A 16,697-nucleotide genomic window follows, 5' to 3' on the forward strand; every position below is an offset into this window, starting at 1 on the left:
GAGAGAGGTTTCAGTGCTGGGCAGTGAAAGCAGATCAGACAAAAGTGCATTTCAGCGCAGCCACTTAAGATCAAGCCAGCCTTTCAGTTTTCTGTACTAATGAAGGAGAAGCAACAGAGTGAAGACAAAGAGTGTGTGTTTGCATGTGTGTGCAAGCCTGCACGTGTGTGTGCCCACATGTGTATGCACATGTATGTGTGGAGAGGGGAGGCAAGTTTAATCTGAAACAAGGGACAATCCAGCCACAGATGTATAATCCACAGTGACGGATAATCAAAATCATCAAAGTGCCTTGGACAAGATGGCTGTCCCCTTCTGTGAACCATGATGACTTGGATTGTGCCTGGTTTGGGAGGCAGAAACCACCCAAGGGGTGAGCTTGGCCTCTGGGGAGCCTGCAAGGGGGTGGCCCCAGAAGCAGAGGACTGAGTCAAACAAACCTGATGCTATCTGTATTCAACTGGGAATGGTCAGAGGTGGGACATGAATGGGCAGCTCCCTCCCTAGCCTGAGCTGGTACCCAAATGGGCAGGACCTGAGGTCAGAGCTGGGGGGCTGGAAAGCTGAGAGCCAGTTTCTACCCCAAGACCCTGCATTGACAGGCAGCCTGTGACCCTCAGGGTGACATTGCTGTCTGTTCTAAGCACAGCAAGGAGGGACCTGGCCTGGTCAGACAGCAGGGCACTAGCTGGGTGGAGATTATTATGGTATATTCCCCAGCCCAGGGTGTAAGTTGGTTGAAAGCTTGCCTTGGGGTCATGATAATGGTTTGTCACCTCCCAGTCAGTGAGCAAGGCTACCTGCTCACCCAGGGCTGCCCTTCTTACCTCTTACTTTTTCTGCCTCTGGCTGCTGTCCTCCACCTCTTCCTCATTTCCTGTCATCCTTGCCCACCCCACACTGCTGCCTGTGTATGGCTGGGGGTGCGGCTGCTTCCTTTCCAGGGTCTCTCCCTCCCTGAAACCCGGGATCTACACTTCCTGGGGCAGTGACTGTGAGCTGCAGTGGGCAACACCCCAGGTCTGCCTTCACCCCCAATGCTGCTGTGCCACTTGGTGCTCCTGGGTGAACCACGGGGCACCATGAGGACGGGACATATAGCTGCAAAGTTAAGTGACTGTACAGCAAGGCCATGCGTCTGAAGTCCTGACCCCCCACCACTGCGAGGGCACCCTGCCACCTTGGGTAAACGTGACTCAAAGGCGAGGGGGCGTGCAGAGAGGGTCTCTGCCAGTACAGCCCTTCCTTCCACCACAGTTCCCCATCACTCCCACCTTCCCTCTCCCCTCCCCCTGCAGTGCTGGGCCCAGGCCCAGGGGTGGGAGAGGGCACGGGTGTCACGGCATGGGGAGATAGACATGGCAGGGGAAGAGCCATGTGAGACTCGTGGATACTAACGACCTGCATACTGCTGCACTCCGGCGTAGGCCTGCTGCAGGGGGTCCGCCGCCGTGGGGCTCTGTGCTGCAAGGACACAGGGAACAGAGGTCAGCGGTGCCCGCCCAACCCAGCCCCCCCGCCACCATGTCCATGGGTGCATCGCCCTTCCCAGCCTCCATGGAGTCTGCCCTGGGGCAAGGTGTCTGCCACGGGAACCCAGAGCACCTGGACCCTCTCTGTACCCCCTTCTCCAGCTGGGCCCCTCAGTAGGGTGGACTGTTGTCTGCTCTGGCTGGGCCTAGATGGGGGGTGGTTCATGCAGAAGACTGTGAAGGGTAAGGAGAAGGTGCCAGAGAAGGCGCAAGCATAAGGGACCATGCCCTAGAGAAAGGCTGCAGGAAAGTGGGTGAGGGAGCCTGGAGGCTGTCAGGAGGGTGGGCTCATCCTCACTGACCCTTGGCAGTGTCAGGGGCAGTGAATGACAGGACAGCCTGCAGATCCTGGCTGAGTGAAAGAAGAGGCACAGGGAGACCTCATCCCCCTATCCAGCCTCTCCTGCTCAGACGAAGGGGCCTTCCTCATTCTTAGGCCATTTGTGCAGGCATGGAGGTTTTCTACTCCCAGACAGGGCTGACGATCACAGCAGGGACTGGCCACACAAGTGGCATCTGCTCAGACTGTATAACACAATCCGACCTTCCTCCTATTTTCTAATCTTGACTCGCATGTCTACTGCTCAGGGCAAGGGGCAGACCCTTGGGCTGACACTTTGGCAAGAAACTCGGGGAAGCTGAACTGGGGAAAAGGCTCAGTTCACTTCTGTTGTCTTTGGTGTGCAGGTGCTATGGACAAAAGCCTGGAGCCTGGACCAGCACTGACCAAGCCAGGATGACTGCAGTGGCACTGGTGACTAAAGGAGGCGGGTGGGGACAGGTGCTTACCCACAGGGAGGCACCAGTTCCAATATCGTTGGGGCAAACTGGATAACACAGGGAGGTGGGAAGGAAACCACCTTGGCATATCTGCCTGGCTCTCCAGGCCAGCCAGACTGGCAGGGCTGTGCCAGGCTTTGGAGCTTTAGATGAGGAAGAATTCCCAAAGGTCCCTTCTGCATTCTTGTTCCTGGATTTCTCAGTAAATGTCCATTAGAACAATAGCACCTGGGCCTCAGGGGAGCCAAGAGAAAAGGGATGTGTATCATCCCCCCAGACCAGTGGGGATGGCTGATTTTGTATTCCCTAGGAACTGGGACGCAGCAAGGTGCTGGGCCCAGGAGGACACTGCTCAGAAGCAGAGAGCTGAAAATGAGCCCCTTCCTGCTTAGGGCTGTCCCAGTCCAAAACCAGGTCCCTGTATTTCCCCCATGGTGGAGCCAGGAGCTCCCAGAAATGGTGAGGTAGTGGTGGGGCTTGGCTGCGGGGTCCCCTCCTCCTCCTGCTTCCCCCTCCCTTGTACTCCCTCTCCCCATCTCCCCCACACCGCCTCTCTGAAGGCATGGCTATATCTGGGTTGTCCTTTTGGTCTCCCCAGCCGCTCCCCACACACAGACTTTATGCAAACTAGAAAAAGGTGCCCTTTACTCTGGGCACACAGTTTGAGGCCCTCATGCAGCCATAACCTGCAGAACTTAGATGGCAGCCCCACCCACCGCAGTACCAGGAACTTAGTAAGTGCTCAGCAAACACCTGTGATCCAAGGAAGGAATGAAAGTTTTCTCTTGGTCTTTAACGTCTTAGAGAGCCACCCCTCCCAGGTGATACGTGGCAGTAGAGGTCATACTGTGTGCCTCAAACATGATCCCTATGAGCACAAGGGGAGAACGCAGAGGCTACCTGAGGCTAGGAAGTGAAGAGAAGCCTTTCTGAAGCCTCTCTCTACTTCTCTGCTTAACGACCTCCATTAGTAACTGCCAAAGAGTGAACATTTTGAAGGATCTCGCTCATTACAGCGGCTCCAAACTCTGCATTTAAAGATGGTAAATTAATTTTTTTAATGTACTACTTTTCTCCTTTCCTTCCCTCCATCCCCCCTCCTACTTTGGCAGGGAATTGTTTATGGGATGTGGCAGATTGTTAGAAATAGGGGAAAGAAACATTTCCAAATTCCATGAGGGAAATAGCTCACAGATGCTGGTGGGGGTGGGGAAGGAACAGGTTTGTCAAGATCCACGGATCCAGATGGGCTTGTGGGCAGACAGAAGCAGGGAATGAAGCCACCCAGATGTGCTGGGGACTCCATCTCCCAGCCCAGGAGCCTGAGAATGACAGGGTTTCTCCCCTCTCCAACTTGCTAAGCCCCTCCTCTGTTGCCCCCACCAGCCTGAAGTCTTCATCTTGAAACAGCACTCCAGGTCTTCAGCCTGAGGACCTCACTTTCTAGGCTTCTCTGGCCCCTCCTCTGTGAACTGTGGCCGAAAGTGTTGACTAAGCACTGGGAGGAGATCAAGGACAACTCCAAGTTCAGAGTCAAGAAGTTCTCCTTCTCTGCTTCCCTCTAGTACAGTGGCCCTCCACGTTGCTGCTGGTGAAGCTTTTAAATACAATGATGTCCGGGCTTCACTGTCGACACTGAAATCAGAATATCTGAGCTTCTGTGGTTTTATTAAGCCCTACAGTGGGTTCCAACAGGCAGCCAGACTGGGGAGCCCTAATGTGCCCCTCCTGCTGACCTGACCCAGGCTGGCCTCCTCTGCCCCAAGCTGACCACCCTCCTTACCACTGCCCACCCTGCCAGGCAGACCCCTTCCTCCCTCTGCACCTCTAGGACAATCCTTGTTCCACAGGAGTGGGCTCCCCATTCAGCCTCACCTCTCCAATTCCTACCCATGCATTTAAGTCCAGTCTGAGCCTCCTCCTCTGGAAGTCTTTTTGGGCTTCTTCAGCCTACAGAGGACTCCTCCTTAATTTGAATTTTTAGCATTTAAAATCTGAGAACCTTCACTCTTGATCAGACTTTATTTTGCCTATCGTCTCGTTATTCCTTAGATGTATATCATGTTCCCAACTAGACTGTGGCCTCCTGGAGGATAGGCCCTTGTCCTGCCCTCCTTCTGGTATCCCTCTTGCATCCAGCACAGGCTGGCCACTTACTAATGCTTAGGGGAACTCCACAACCTTGTCCTTTGCTCTCCGGGAAAGAGGGCTGCACTCTTCACATCTAAATTACATTGCCCCTCCCTAATCTACTTCATAAGGAGCCCTGGTGGTACAACAGTTAAGTGTTCAGTTGCTAATCAAAAGGTTGGCAGTTCCAACATACCCAGTGGCTCCATGGGAAAAAGACCTGGCAATCTGCTGCCATAAAGATTCTGCCTAGAAAACCCTACAGAGCAATTCTGTACTTGAAAATAGACTCAACAACACCTAATAACAACAGTCTGCTCTATGGCTTTGCACTCAGTGTCCCTGCCCGGATGTCAGTCCATCCCCCAGGCCTGAGGAAGTGCTGAGTTGGAAAGGAACAAAGCCAGTCAGGAACAGGCCTCCCAGATCTTCCAGGGTGCTAGACTACGCTGACTGCTCATAGGAAGTGGGCAAACCCAAGAGCTGTCTGAATAGCTGGCGTGCTGTCCAAGGTCCTAACCAGGGTTTTGTATGCACCAAGTACCAGACTGGTATTACTAGCCAGACTGCCAATCCATATACGTCTATTTCCTTCCCAAAACAGTCTTTTCCAACTTCACCCTAAATCTGATCATTATTTTAGTTTCTATTTCCTCACTGGAAACCCTGGTGGCATAGTGGTTAAGTGCTATGGCTGCTAACCAAAAGGTCGGCAGTTCGAATCCACCAGGTGCTCCTTGGAAACTCTACGGGGCAGTTCTACTCTGTCTTATACGGTCGCTATGAGTCGGAATCAACTCGATGGCAGTGGGTTTGGTTATTTCCTCAGTTCTTATGGGACAAACTCATGCTCAAATAAATTTGCAGTTAATAGTCTCTCTATAAGGCGTCCTGGTGGTGTAGTGGTTAAAGCTCTTGGCTGCTAACTGAAAGGTTCAAGGTTCGAACCCACCAGCTTTTCTGGGGGAGAAAGATGTGGCCGTCGGCTTCCGTAAAGATGACAGCCTTAGAAACCCCATGGGGCAGTTCTACTCTGTTCTATAGGGTCACTATGAGTTGGAATTGACTTGACTGCAACGGGTTTGGTTTTTTTTTTTTTCCTTTGGGTGGCACAAATGGTTGAGTGCTTAACTACTAGCCAAAAGGTTTGTGGTTTGAACCCAGAGGCACCACGGAAGACAGGCCAGTGATCTGCTTCCAAAAGGTCACATCCTGGAAAACCCTATAGAGCAGTTCTACTCTGCACACACGGGGTCACTATGAGTCGGAATTGACTCAACAGCATCTAACAACAACAAAGGTAACAGTCTCTCTTTCTCTCTCTTTGAAAGAGCCCCAGGAATGGGGTTCTTCTTCACCAATCAGACTGACACCTCCCCTAGGGTGGGATTTTGGTCTCTTCTTTTCCACCACGGGCTCTCTGAGGGAGCACAGGAGGCTGGCTTACTCTGATCACATTTGGGATTCCTCCAAGGAATAGAGAGTAGGCAGGAGCCACACCTTCCCTGTTTAACAGCAAGGGCAGGGACAGAGTGGATGAGGACTGTGCTGCATGGGGAGGGGCTGCCAACATGCTTACCTGGGTAGGGGTGGATGCCATTGGCAAACACAGCTTCCGCAGTAGGCTGCCCATTGGCCTGTGGCGGGAGGCCAGTGAAGCCATTCACCCCAATGGGGGATGGGATGCTAGGCACGGCTGGTGCAGTGATGCCCGGAGGGGTGCTGCCACCTGGTTTCAGGGGTGGAGGAATAGGGGAGGCAAGCAGAGCAAAGGTGAGGAAGGATACTCTATGAAGCTCCACCCTCCTGTCCCAAGCACCAGGGGATAGACTTGGACCTCACACAAGCTCAGTTTTATCTGTGAACCATGCCTCTAGTTATCTTCCTGCTTGGAGTGACTTTACCCATCCCAACTGTATCCATAATTTAAGGCAGAGTCCAAGGGCCACCTACCCCATGAAGACTTCCTTGCCCACTGATCATTCATCCTTAATGCTTTGACCACGCTTAGTCCTCCTTCAGTATTTTTTCCAGTCAGTGGCTCTTGCTCACTCTAGCTAAGTCAGGGTAGGCTAGTCCTTGTTTAGCCACCAAGGGGTTTCTAAGTTGCTGGTTCAACTCTCTTATCTAGATCACTGAGGAGCTGATCTACCTCCCCAGGAAAGAGTTTTGCTCCTCAGGTGGAAGCAGTCTTAATTCTCTTAATTCTAGCATCCCTTGTGCTGAGGGAGAGAGGTCACTGGAAGGTCAGAGTCAGCCCTATCTCATCCACAAAGTAGAGACCTTGGCCTCCTCCAGCTGAGGGAATGGTGGTGATGCAATGGTGGCGAGGTTAAAGTTGGGGTCGTATGACCATACCCTGTCCTCTCCATATGCCAGGATGGAATGCTGATGGCACTGAGACCTCGGTCTGGATAGGGCCTTCCTCTTTATGTAGGAAGCAGGCTCTCTCTGTGGATGAAGACCTGGGGTGGCCCACTCCCTGAGCTCAAAGGTTCCCTGAGGTTGGGCACCAGAGCTACAGCGTAGTGCACAAGTTGCACCCAGCTATGATATGGTCTTTTGTGGCTCTAGCTGGGAAGGGAACAAGGATCCCAGTGGCCAGATCCTGGGTGTAGGAAGGCTGCTGGTATGGCCTGGGCACAGAAAACCAAGGAAGCTTGGTGAATGTGGGCCTTAGGTGTTGGCCCAGCCCCTGGAACTAGACTATAGTCTCTCAAGTTTGACACTATTGATGTTTGGAACAGGATAATTCTTTGTTGTTGGGGACTGTCCTGTTCATTGTAGGATGTTTAGCAGTATCCTTGTCCTCTATCCACTAGATTACAGTAGCATACCCTCCTTCAGTTGTAAAAACTAAAAGTGTCTTCAGGCATTGCCAGATGTCCCTTAGGGGGCAGGGGGAGGTTGCCCCTGGTTGAGAATCACTGGACTGAATAACAGCAAAGATCCAATCAGAAATACGCTTTGTGAGCTGGGCTGTTTTCAACCTTCCTGTCCTTTGATAACTCTTGTGGTTTTCTCTAGCTTGTAAGGCTGCCTTGGACAAAGCCAGTGGGTCTAGGCTGAGTTAAAAGTAAATGAAAAAACAAAAGAAGAGGGGAGAGGAGGGCTTCTTCTGTGCTTGAGCCATGGACTGAACAAGGACACAGAATGGGCAGGGGTCTTCTCCCTGAAGATCTCGAAGAGGGATATTTTCATTTCAATTTCTTTCCAGATATCTATTGTTAATAGAGATCGAGATGAATTGTTCCCTAACATGGCTAAACAACGTGAGTGAAATTCTCAGCACCCTGAAATGTCATGGGCTTCATGGAGCCCACTGGGTCCCATCTCCCCTGTGTCCCCAGGGATTAGAACATTTATGAGATAAACTGTCAGAGGGCCAGGACTGCTTGGGCCCAGACACCATGTGCTCTTGCAACCAGACGGTCCCATTGGCAGCCCAAACTGGCCCAAAAAAAGGCCCAGCTCAGGCCCAGCCACTCTCAGGCAGGCCCTGTGTTGGTACCTGTCAGCTCACCTGAGGTTGGGGTCATGGGTGCGGCTGCCAGGCCGTTCATGTTGAGGGCTGCCATCTGCTGCATCTGGGCGGCGGCGAAGGCAGCCATGGGGTTCAGGTAGCCACCCTGAGCCACTGAGGCCATGAGGGCTGCTTGCTGCTGCATCAGCTGGGGCAGAGGAAGTGGAAAAAATATCACGTGCTTCCAAGAGAACAGCCCTCCCCACCAGGGGCTCAGCTCCTGGAGACCAGCCTCCCAGGCCCTAAACTCCTGGGAGCCTGGCCATGTCTCCCTGCCCCCACCTCCACAAAGCCCTGGTGCCTCCCCTATCCCTGCCCGTTAGTCCTCAATGGCTATTAGAGAACACCTCCTTGTAGACGACTGTATTCAAAAACAATGGTCCCTGGGGTCTTGGAACTCTAGTGTTAGAGGAGGCAGGGAGAGAGGGGCAGATTCCACGGACGCTGGTCAGCCTTGTGTGAGGCCTGCCGTGTGCAGGGATGCCACACCCAGAGTACTTCGGACATACTGGGTGAGCCTCTGTAGAATTAACTTGGCATGGATTTCTGACCGAAGCAGTCCTAACCTGGAGCTTTGCTGGGCAGAAGCGACAGGAGACTCATGAAATAGAACCCCTGGCACCCCTGGTGTCCTCACAAAAGTGAGTAGAGGCTGAGCAGGTTGTTGGAACTGGCCAAGTCTGGACACTGCTGAAGAAGTGAGGTGAGTTTGCATTTTTAGAACCAGAGCTCAGGTCTAGCACAGGGCCATCCCCGTGGGTGTTGTGGATACAATTCTGGGAGGCAGCTTAGGTGAGATGCTGGCAGAGTGGGCTCCAATGTCAAGAAAGGAGATGGCGGGTCAGAGCCCTAAGGCGGGGCCTGGGGAACCTCAGGGGCAGTGTGAGTAGTAAAGGTGTTGGGGCTCCTCACAAGACTGCAGCCAGAAGTGACCAGAAGGCCTGATAACACCCTTCAGCCAGTGGGGGAGGGGTGCTGGCAAAAGAACACCTGACCTCCCCATCAGCCTTTCTAGGGTTCAGCACTGATTTGGCTCAGGGTGTGGGGTGCTCAGGGTAACCAACCTTTCTGCCAACACCCAGAGGACTTCCATCCAGTTTTCTCCCCTTCTTAATAACCAGGACAGCAGCCCACCTCCTCCAGCCACCCTGGACTGGTCTAGCCTCTGCAACCCCCCGACCTTCACTTCCTAGGCTCATTCCTGCCCCCCCTCCCCCAGCACTTTCTGCACCGGGAATAGCACTTCCCTGGCAGCACCCCTTGGGTGCAGCTAGATCTCCCAGTTCCTAGGGGCTCCCAGGGGTGTGGCTTGAGGACTGCTGCCCCTCCCGCCTGACTGCCCCCGTGGTGTCCACACTTACTGCCTGCGCGTAGGCGCCATAGGCCCCGAAAGGGATGGCCATGGGGTTGAACATGCCCATCTGGCCAGCCATCTGCTGCATTCGTCGCATCGTGCGCTCCTTGTCAGTGTCGGCGAACTTGACCACCAGACTGGACGAGGCTCCCTGTGGCCAGGATGGCACGTGAGGCCTAGCACCCCTGGTCACCCAGCCCCCAGCTGTGGGTGCCCCAGGCCAGGGCCACTCAGCCCAATCTGCAGAGGGCTAAGGGGCGGGGGGATGAATAGTCATCGGTGCTCGCCCAGGAATGTGGGGATCTTAGCCCCATGACGGGCGTTTTCAATCTGTGTGACCTCGGGCCAGTTCTTTAACATCTCTGGGCCTCAGGGTCCTTGTCTGAGAAATGGGGGTACAGGCAGTGAGGTCCTGTTTCCTGGGAGGCTGTGAGCGTGGCCAGCGCTTAGTACTGCGTGTAGTGTACCGCGGGAGGGCGGACAGGGCCCGGCAGGTGTGGGGCATCTCCGTCCAGCTGCCACCCCCGCCCCCGCCCAGGGGGTCGCACTCACCGGCATGGTCTGGCTGCCGTGTAGAGCGTTGATGGCTGCTTGCGCCTCAGCGTGAGAGGAGTACTTCACAAAAGCGCACCCTGGGGGGACAGGAGAGGCTGAGCCAAGGCCCAAAGGTAGGCCAGATGAGAGAGCAGGAGAGAGAGGCGAGGACAGGAAGGGAGAGACGGAGCATCCCAGATGACAACCGAATGGGAGAGACAAGGAGATTGAGAGAGACACCAAGAAACAGAGACAGAGAGCAACACAGGGATAGAGACAGAAGGACCTGGACGGGCCCGGAGACTTGGAAGTACTCTTAAAAAAAAAAAAAAGCCTCCCCTTATCCCAGGCTCCTGGGTCAGGTGGGCTGCCGGCGGCCTCGCCCCGCCCCGCCCCGCCCCGCCCCGCCACCACGCACCCTTGCTGTTGCCGTCTGGCCCACGCAGGATGGTGCACTCCTCAATGTTCCCGAAGGCCTCGAAGAGACGACGCACGTCGTCCTCGGACTGCTGCTTGTTGAGCATACCCACGAAGAGTTTTCTATCTTCTAGAACAAAATTAGGAGATGCTTACCCGGGCCAGGGACCCGGCGGCGCGGGTCGGACTCAGGGGAGGAGCGCAAGGCCAGAGGGGAGCCGCGGGGAGAGGGAGAGCTGGGGAGGGGCGGGGGACAGCGGGAGGCGGAAGGGCTACAGGAAGGGGGAGAGGCAGGGAGAGGAGGGCAGAGCCAGAGGGGAAGGGAGGGAGGGCGGGTTGGGTCGAGAGGGAGCCTCCTCCTGTCCCGAGAGCACCCTGAGCAGAGCCCTTGTATGGCCGCTAGCCTGGTGCGTACAGATGGGGCGGCGGGCGTGTACTGCTCCGGGCAACCTTTGGTTCCTTTCGTTACTCCTGGAAAACACACTAGCCGCCTCAGCCACCTTTCCCCACAGGTCCCAGGGTTAGCTCACCACCAATGAATCTGCCACCAGGGCCTTTGCATATGCTGTTTGCGCTCGCTGGAGCGTCTCCCGTTCACCGCGCGCAGACACACACACACACATCACACACATCACAAAGCTGACTTCTCTTCCTCTAGGTCTCAGCTTATATATTACCTCACCGAGTCCCCTCCATCCTCCTCCCCCAACTCTGTCCTCCACCATGGTGTCCTCCAAGGCCTGACTTCCGAAGGATAATTGTTTACTGCTTTGCCTGTGTAGTTGGTCTCTGTCTAAAGCCCACCTCTCATGTAGGGTTCCTGGGGGAAGGGACCAGGTGCCCCTGTTGAAGCAGCAGTGCCTGGCACATAGTAGGCCCACAATACAGAGCTGTGGAATGAATGAAGTGTGTGTGAATGAATGCCTTGTGCTGTGCCCAAGGGCAACCTTCTTTCTGTCTCACATGTTTTTACCTCCGTGTGCATATGCCTTCCTTAGTCTGGCCCTTACTCATGCTGCAAAATTTAGCCAGGGCACTTTTGGGGAGCCTCTTCCTGAAGGCTGAGCACCCTTAGCAGCCAGCACACACCCCAGCTCCAGGCTCTGTGATGAGGATCAAGTGGCTTGTCGATCCCACTTAACTGTGTGCTCAGGGTGTCAGGGATCACACTGGATTTTGTAGATCTGTGGCTGCTTGTACTTTCACAAATGACTGCAAAAAGTTCTCTTCAATGTGACTTTCATTCTTCCCACCCACAGAGATGGGGTGACGTTCCTGCCCCTTAAATTTGAGGAAGTTATGCCAGAATTCCCCCGTTGCCATCCAGTTGATTCTGATTCCGTGTCATAGAGACTCCATAGGAAAGAGTAGAACTGCCCCCATGGGGCCAGACTTCCCAGGCTAGGTCATAACAGGGATCGCTTCCACCTGGCTCTCTCTTTGGAGGATGCTTGCTCTGCAGAGGAGTCCCTGGGTGGTGCAAATGGCTGCTAACAAAGGTGCCTTGGAAGAAAGGCCTGGCAATCTAAGTCCGAAAAATCAGCCACTGAAAGCCCTATGGAACACAGTTCTCCACCACTGTCAGGCTTCAGCAAAGCTCTGGAGCCCGGAGCCCCACTGGCTGCTCTGCCGGCTTCCTGGGCTGTGGCAGGCCCTGGGGCACACCCTCATCCCACTTCCAGGGTCTCAGACAAGGCCCATCTGGCTCTCCAAGTTCTCAGGTGGGGAGCAGCGACCGGGAAACCAAGAGAAAGGAAGACAGAGTGGGAGAGGGTGGGGTGAGGCTGAGGAGGGATAGGAGGAAGTCCAGCTAGGGGCAGAAAGGGAGAGGGAGAGGGAGGGAGACAGAGGAACAAGAATTAGAAACAAAAGACCAAGAGCAGAGGGGTGAACAGAAGGAGAGGACAGAGACAGGAGAGGGAGAGTGCAGGGAGGGGAGCCCTTACGTCTGACTCCCAGGAGCAGCATTTTACCTTAAGTGAAACGGGAGCTTTGAAAGCCTTGGTGAAGTAATTTAAACTCTTCTCTCCAGGCTGGGCCCAGTGCTTCACCTCACCCTACCCCCTCACCTCCAGGGCCTTTTAAAGGCTCCATTTACAGGGGATTTCTAGAAAGACAAAGAAGTGAAAAAGTCTCCCTAGCTAATCCCAGGCCCTCCTGCTTAAAAATTCCCTTTCCTCCTTTGGAAAGAGAAAGGAATGGTAGAGAAGGCCCCTCCTCTGCCTGCACCTGATTTAAATGCTGGGACCACAGCTTGGCGCCTTCTCTTCTTCTGACATCTGAATATATTCCTTTATTATCATTATGACAGCTTTCTGATTGCATTAAAATTCATCTGCACGTGCCTTTCTCTCCAGCCACTTCCTTTTGCCAGGTTTTTTCTTCCCCCCTCCCCCAATTCCTTCTCCCCTACTCCTGAAATCTTCTTTTACTGGGCAGTTCTCAGTTCTAGGCTTGAGCCCCTCCTTTTGGGGGCCTTTGTAAATGTGCAGGGGGCCAGGCTCCCCCTCTTTCTGCCCATCCTGATTTCCCCAGGGACCTACAGCCAATCTTACCTTTCCGGAAGGCTGCAAGAAACCAAAGAAACCTGGCTCTAGACTCACTTCCTCCAGCAAGTATTCTTGCATTGACTCCACCTAACTCAAATATCTTTTTTTTTCTAGAATGCTCAGATGTGTCCAGTTTGCACTCTTTTCATTCCATTTGGGTTTTGTTACTGTGTGAGCATGTTTAAGGCTTGTCTTCCAGACCAGAGGCTGGCAAGACACTGAATAGGTGAGCAAATCTCTTCCCTTCTGGCCAGGCCCACTGGCTCACACTCAAGGCCCCCTGCCATCCAGCACCTCGTTTTTTTAGGTTTATAAAATGGGCATAAGCTAGGCCTTCTTCGTGTGATGGGAGTCCCTGGGTGGCACAAACAGCTGAGCATTTAGCTACTAACCAAAATGATTGGTGGTTCAAACCCAGAGGTGCCTCAGAAGAAAGGCCTGGCAATCTGCTTCTTGAAAACTCTATGGAGCAGCTCTATTCTGCAATACTTATAGGGTCACCGTGAGTCAGAATCAACTCAGTGGCCACAGGTGTGGTGGTTGCTAAGATTCCAAAAGAAGTTGCAGGGACAGTGTCAGGCCAGCAGTAATGACAATAGCTATCATTATCATTACTTGGGTTTTTCCATCTAGCAGGAAGAGGAAACGGAGTGCCACTTCCCATTGGTTTGCCCTGTGCTGATTTGGTGAGGTGGGCCACCCCTGGTGTGAGGGAACCATGTTCATGTAGTCAGTCAACAACCGCTCCATGAGCACCTTCTCTGGGCCAAACACCAACAACCAAAAGTGGGATCTGGTTGCTGGAGCTGACATCTACACAAGACACAGATGTTCCGCAGTAAATAAATCTCCCAACAAGACAAAGGCCAGCATGGCTGCCATGTGGTGGCCCCCAGAACTGGCGTGCCCTCATCAGAGGGAACCAGGCTTGCAGACTGGCAGAGCTGGGCAGGACTGGCAGGCTTCCAGGAAGAAACAGGCTGGAGTTGTGATGTCCAGAAGAAGATGCAGGAGACCCCAGGCCCACATCACAATTTGAGCAAAGGCTGAGCAGGGGGAGGCACCCCTTTGATTGCTCTCACCAGCTCCCAAGTGGTGCCCCCCCTCCCACAAGACTTGCAAGAAGGGGGCCCTGGGGCATTTGACTTTGCTTTTCCAGGTGCCCCCTGCCTGTTCCCTCTCCCCCAACACACATCTCCCATTCCTCAGGCTACAGGAATCTGTTTTGTTTTCCTAGAACCCCAATCTAAGTCTGAGCTGAGGTTGCCTAACCTAGAAAAAGCATGAGTGATACCCCCGGGAAGCCAGAGGGGCTTATGAAAAGGCCTGGATGCTGGCTGCCAGAACCTCAAGCTTCCTAGAATCCATCCTCTGGGGGAGATAAAGATTCCTGCGCTTCTTCACTCAGGGTGTCTGAGCAGCTAGGGGCTCAGGCTGGAAAGATTTGCACTTCAAAAGCAAGCCCAGGAAGGGAAGAAGCAATGCAAGATGGAACTTCAGGTATAGATCAGGTCCCTAAGGGGGATAGTTCAGGGCTGTGCCTTAGGGGCCCTGTCTAGCCACTGGGGAGCATCTTGCTGGCTGTGCAGGGTGAGTGGGCCCCTGAGGGAGGAGGAGGCCAGTGGGGGCAGAGCCAGTTGGCTTACCAAATGCCAGCACCCTGGCCCTAATGCTCAAATTCTGGTTTAATTTTCAAAATTTGATTCGCTCATTACCATCAGCATTTAACAATATTTCCTGCTTAAGGATAGACGGCCGCTGGGGCACTGTGGATGAGTACTCAGATGGCTAATGCCTTTTATTGCCACAATAGACTTTTACTATTCCCTGCCCTCCAGATGCTGGGGGAGGGGGCCCTGAGCTGGGGGAAACCTGGGGCCAGGGGCTGGGTTGGAATAAATGGCTTGGAGGTCTGTGGCTGGCAAGGTAGATAGAGGGGCTATTGGGAGTTCTTGGGGGCCTGGCTGGGCGAGGGGGGCGGTGTGTAGAGGGGTACAGGGCCAGCCAGCAGGAGAAACTTTCGAAAGGGACCCTTGAGGCTCAAGGGCAGCAGTTTAGGGTGTGGGGAGAATGTGCCAGACATTCGCAGTGACCCACGTGGAGGCTTCTCTCTGCTCTGGAGGCTTTGGCCCTGTGGCTGGGCAGGACAGAGCAAGAGCCCAGAGACCAGGGAGCCCCAAGAGCTGTTCCTCCGCTGCCCACTCTGGAGAGGAGCCAGGCAGTCAGGCCGAAGTAGGGCCCTGGAGCCATCCCTTGCAGGGCCCTGGGGTGGGGGAGGTGTCTTTGAGGCTGTGTGTTCACTGTGGAGCCAGCCCCTCTCCCCGCAGGGTACCTCCTGGATCCTTGGACCATCTGGCCTTCCTGGAGATGATCTTGATGCCTGAGAGCTCTCAGGCAACGCATCTGAGGGTGGAAGAGCTGTCACTTCTCCCTAATTTCACCTCTGGGTCAGGGAAGATCTTCTGTCAGAAGTGGACAGAGGCATCCCAGACTTAACAGTAGGGAGCTGGGATAGATAGTAAGGTGTTGTCAAATCCTGGTTCTACCATTTATTGGCTGTGCAACCTTGGACAACTCATGTACCCTCTCTGGGCCTCGATTTCTTCATCAGTAAAAAGGGAGACTGATAGCATAGGGCTGTTGTGAGGATTAATTGTGTTAAGGTGTATGAGGTTTTTAGTACAATGCCTGGTTCAGAGTAAATGCTAATAAAGGCCAGCTATGGAGGTTTTTTTTTTATGGAGGTTAAGGAAACCCTGGTGGCGTAGTGGTTAAGTGCTATGGCTACTAACTAAAGAGCCGGCAGTTTGAATCCACCAGGTGCTCCTTGGAAACTCTATGGGGCAGTTCCACCCTGTCCTATAGGGTCACTATGGGTCGGAATCAACTCGACGGCACTGGGTTTGGTTTTTTTTTTTTTTTTTTTTTAAGGCGGTTAAGGAAACCCTAGTGGCATAGTGGTTAAGTGCTACAGCTGGTAACCTTTGAATCCGCCAGGCGCTCCTTGGAAACTCTATGGGGCAGTTCTACTCTGTTCTGTAGGGTCGCTATGAGTCGGAATCGACTCGACGGCAGTGGGTTTGGTTTTGGTGTTTATGGCGGTTAAGGAGCCATGGTGGCCCTTGGCTGCTAACCTCCCTTGATGGTTCGAACCCACTTAGTGGCTCTGTGAGAGAAAGACTTGGTGATCTGCTCCCATACAGATTACAGCCTAGAAAACCCTATGCAGCAGTTCTACTTTGTTGCATGGAGTCTCTATGAGTTGAAATTGCCTCAGTCAACATTATGACTGTTAAAACCTTTAGGACCACTCACCCATAAGGGCGGTCTGTGGGAAGTTGATGGCGTGAGCTTGTGGGATGGGGAATGCGGTCCCTCCGTGGGGTGTGGAGGTGACCCCCGGGACCTCAAACTGAACAAAATCATGGTGGCCTGGCTAGCCTGAGAAACCAATCCAGGAGCCTACCCTGGACTGATCCAGAACAGGGGGCACCTCCGCCACAGCTCCACTGAGCACAACTAGGTGCCATTTCCTCAAATTCTCCCCGCCCAGGCTGGTCCAGCACCCATGGTGCCTAAGGGACAAGCTGGGAGCAAAGCGATTTGCCTGAATCTACATCTTTGCTAAATTTGTGCAATGTCCCAGGTTGTCTGACCATCCCCACCCCACGTCCATGGCCTCCTCTTCTCTTCTTTGCCAACCCCCAGGCTGGCAGCAGGCAGTCTCAGGGTTGCCTTGCAAGTGGGAGGGGAGGGCAGGCCTGGGCAAGGCCCGAGGTGTGTACACCCACTCTGACAACTACCCAGCGTCTGGGTGGGTGAGGGCCAGTTCCTAGCATCACCTAGATCCACCCCAGAGTTAAGGCCTGGGTTTGGAT

At 53.9% G+C, this 16,697-nt stretch overlaps 1 protein-coding gene across 8 annotated transcripts in view; it reads right to left on the minus strand.

The window, feature by feature from the left end:
• Positions 1-16,697, minus strand: part of CELF4 (CUGBP Elav-like family member 4) — a 349,011-nt gene that overhangs the window by 25,886 nt on the left and 306,428 nt on the right. For 5 of the 8 annotated variants that reach the window (XM_049901404.1, XM_049901402.1, XM_049901401.1 and 2 more), the window contains exons 4-9: positions 10,272-10,400; positions 9,872-9,951; positions 9,327-9,470; positions 7,966-8,113; positions 6,022-6,171; positions 1,399-1,464 (exon numbers count right to left, since the gene is read on the minus strand). In XM_049901404.1, coding sequence (XP_049757361.1) covers positions 1,399-1,464; positions 6,022-6,171; positions 7,966-8,113; positions 9,327-9,470; positions 9,872-9,951; positions 10,272-10,400 — 717 coding nt within the window. The remainder of the gene's footprint in view (positions 1-1,398; positions 1,465-6,021; positions 6,172-7,965; positions 8,114-9,326; positions 9,471-9,871; positions 9,952-10,271; positions 10,401-16,697) is intronic. The other 3 variants (XM_049901405.1, XM_049901403.1, XM_049901409.1) reach the window with 1 other exon arrangement.

The sequence above is a fragment of the Elephas maximus genome, chromosome 11, assembly GCF_024166365.1.
Source record: "Elephas maximus indicus isolate mEleMax1 chromosome 11, mEleMax1 primary haplotype, whole genome shotgun sequence".
NCBI classification, from domain to species: domain Eukaryota; kingdom Metazoa; phylum Chordata; class Mammalia; order Proboscidea; family Elephantidae; genus Elephas; species Elephas maximus.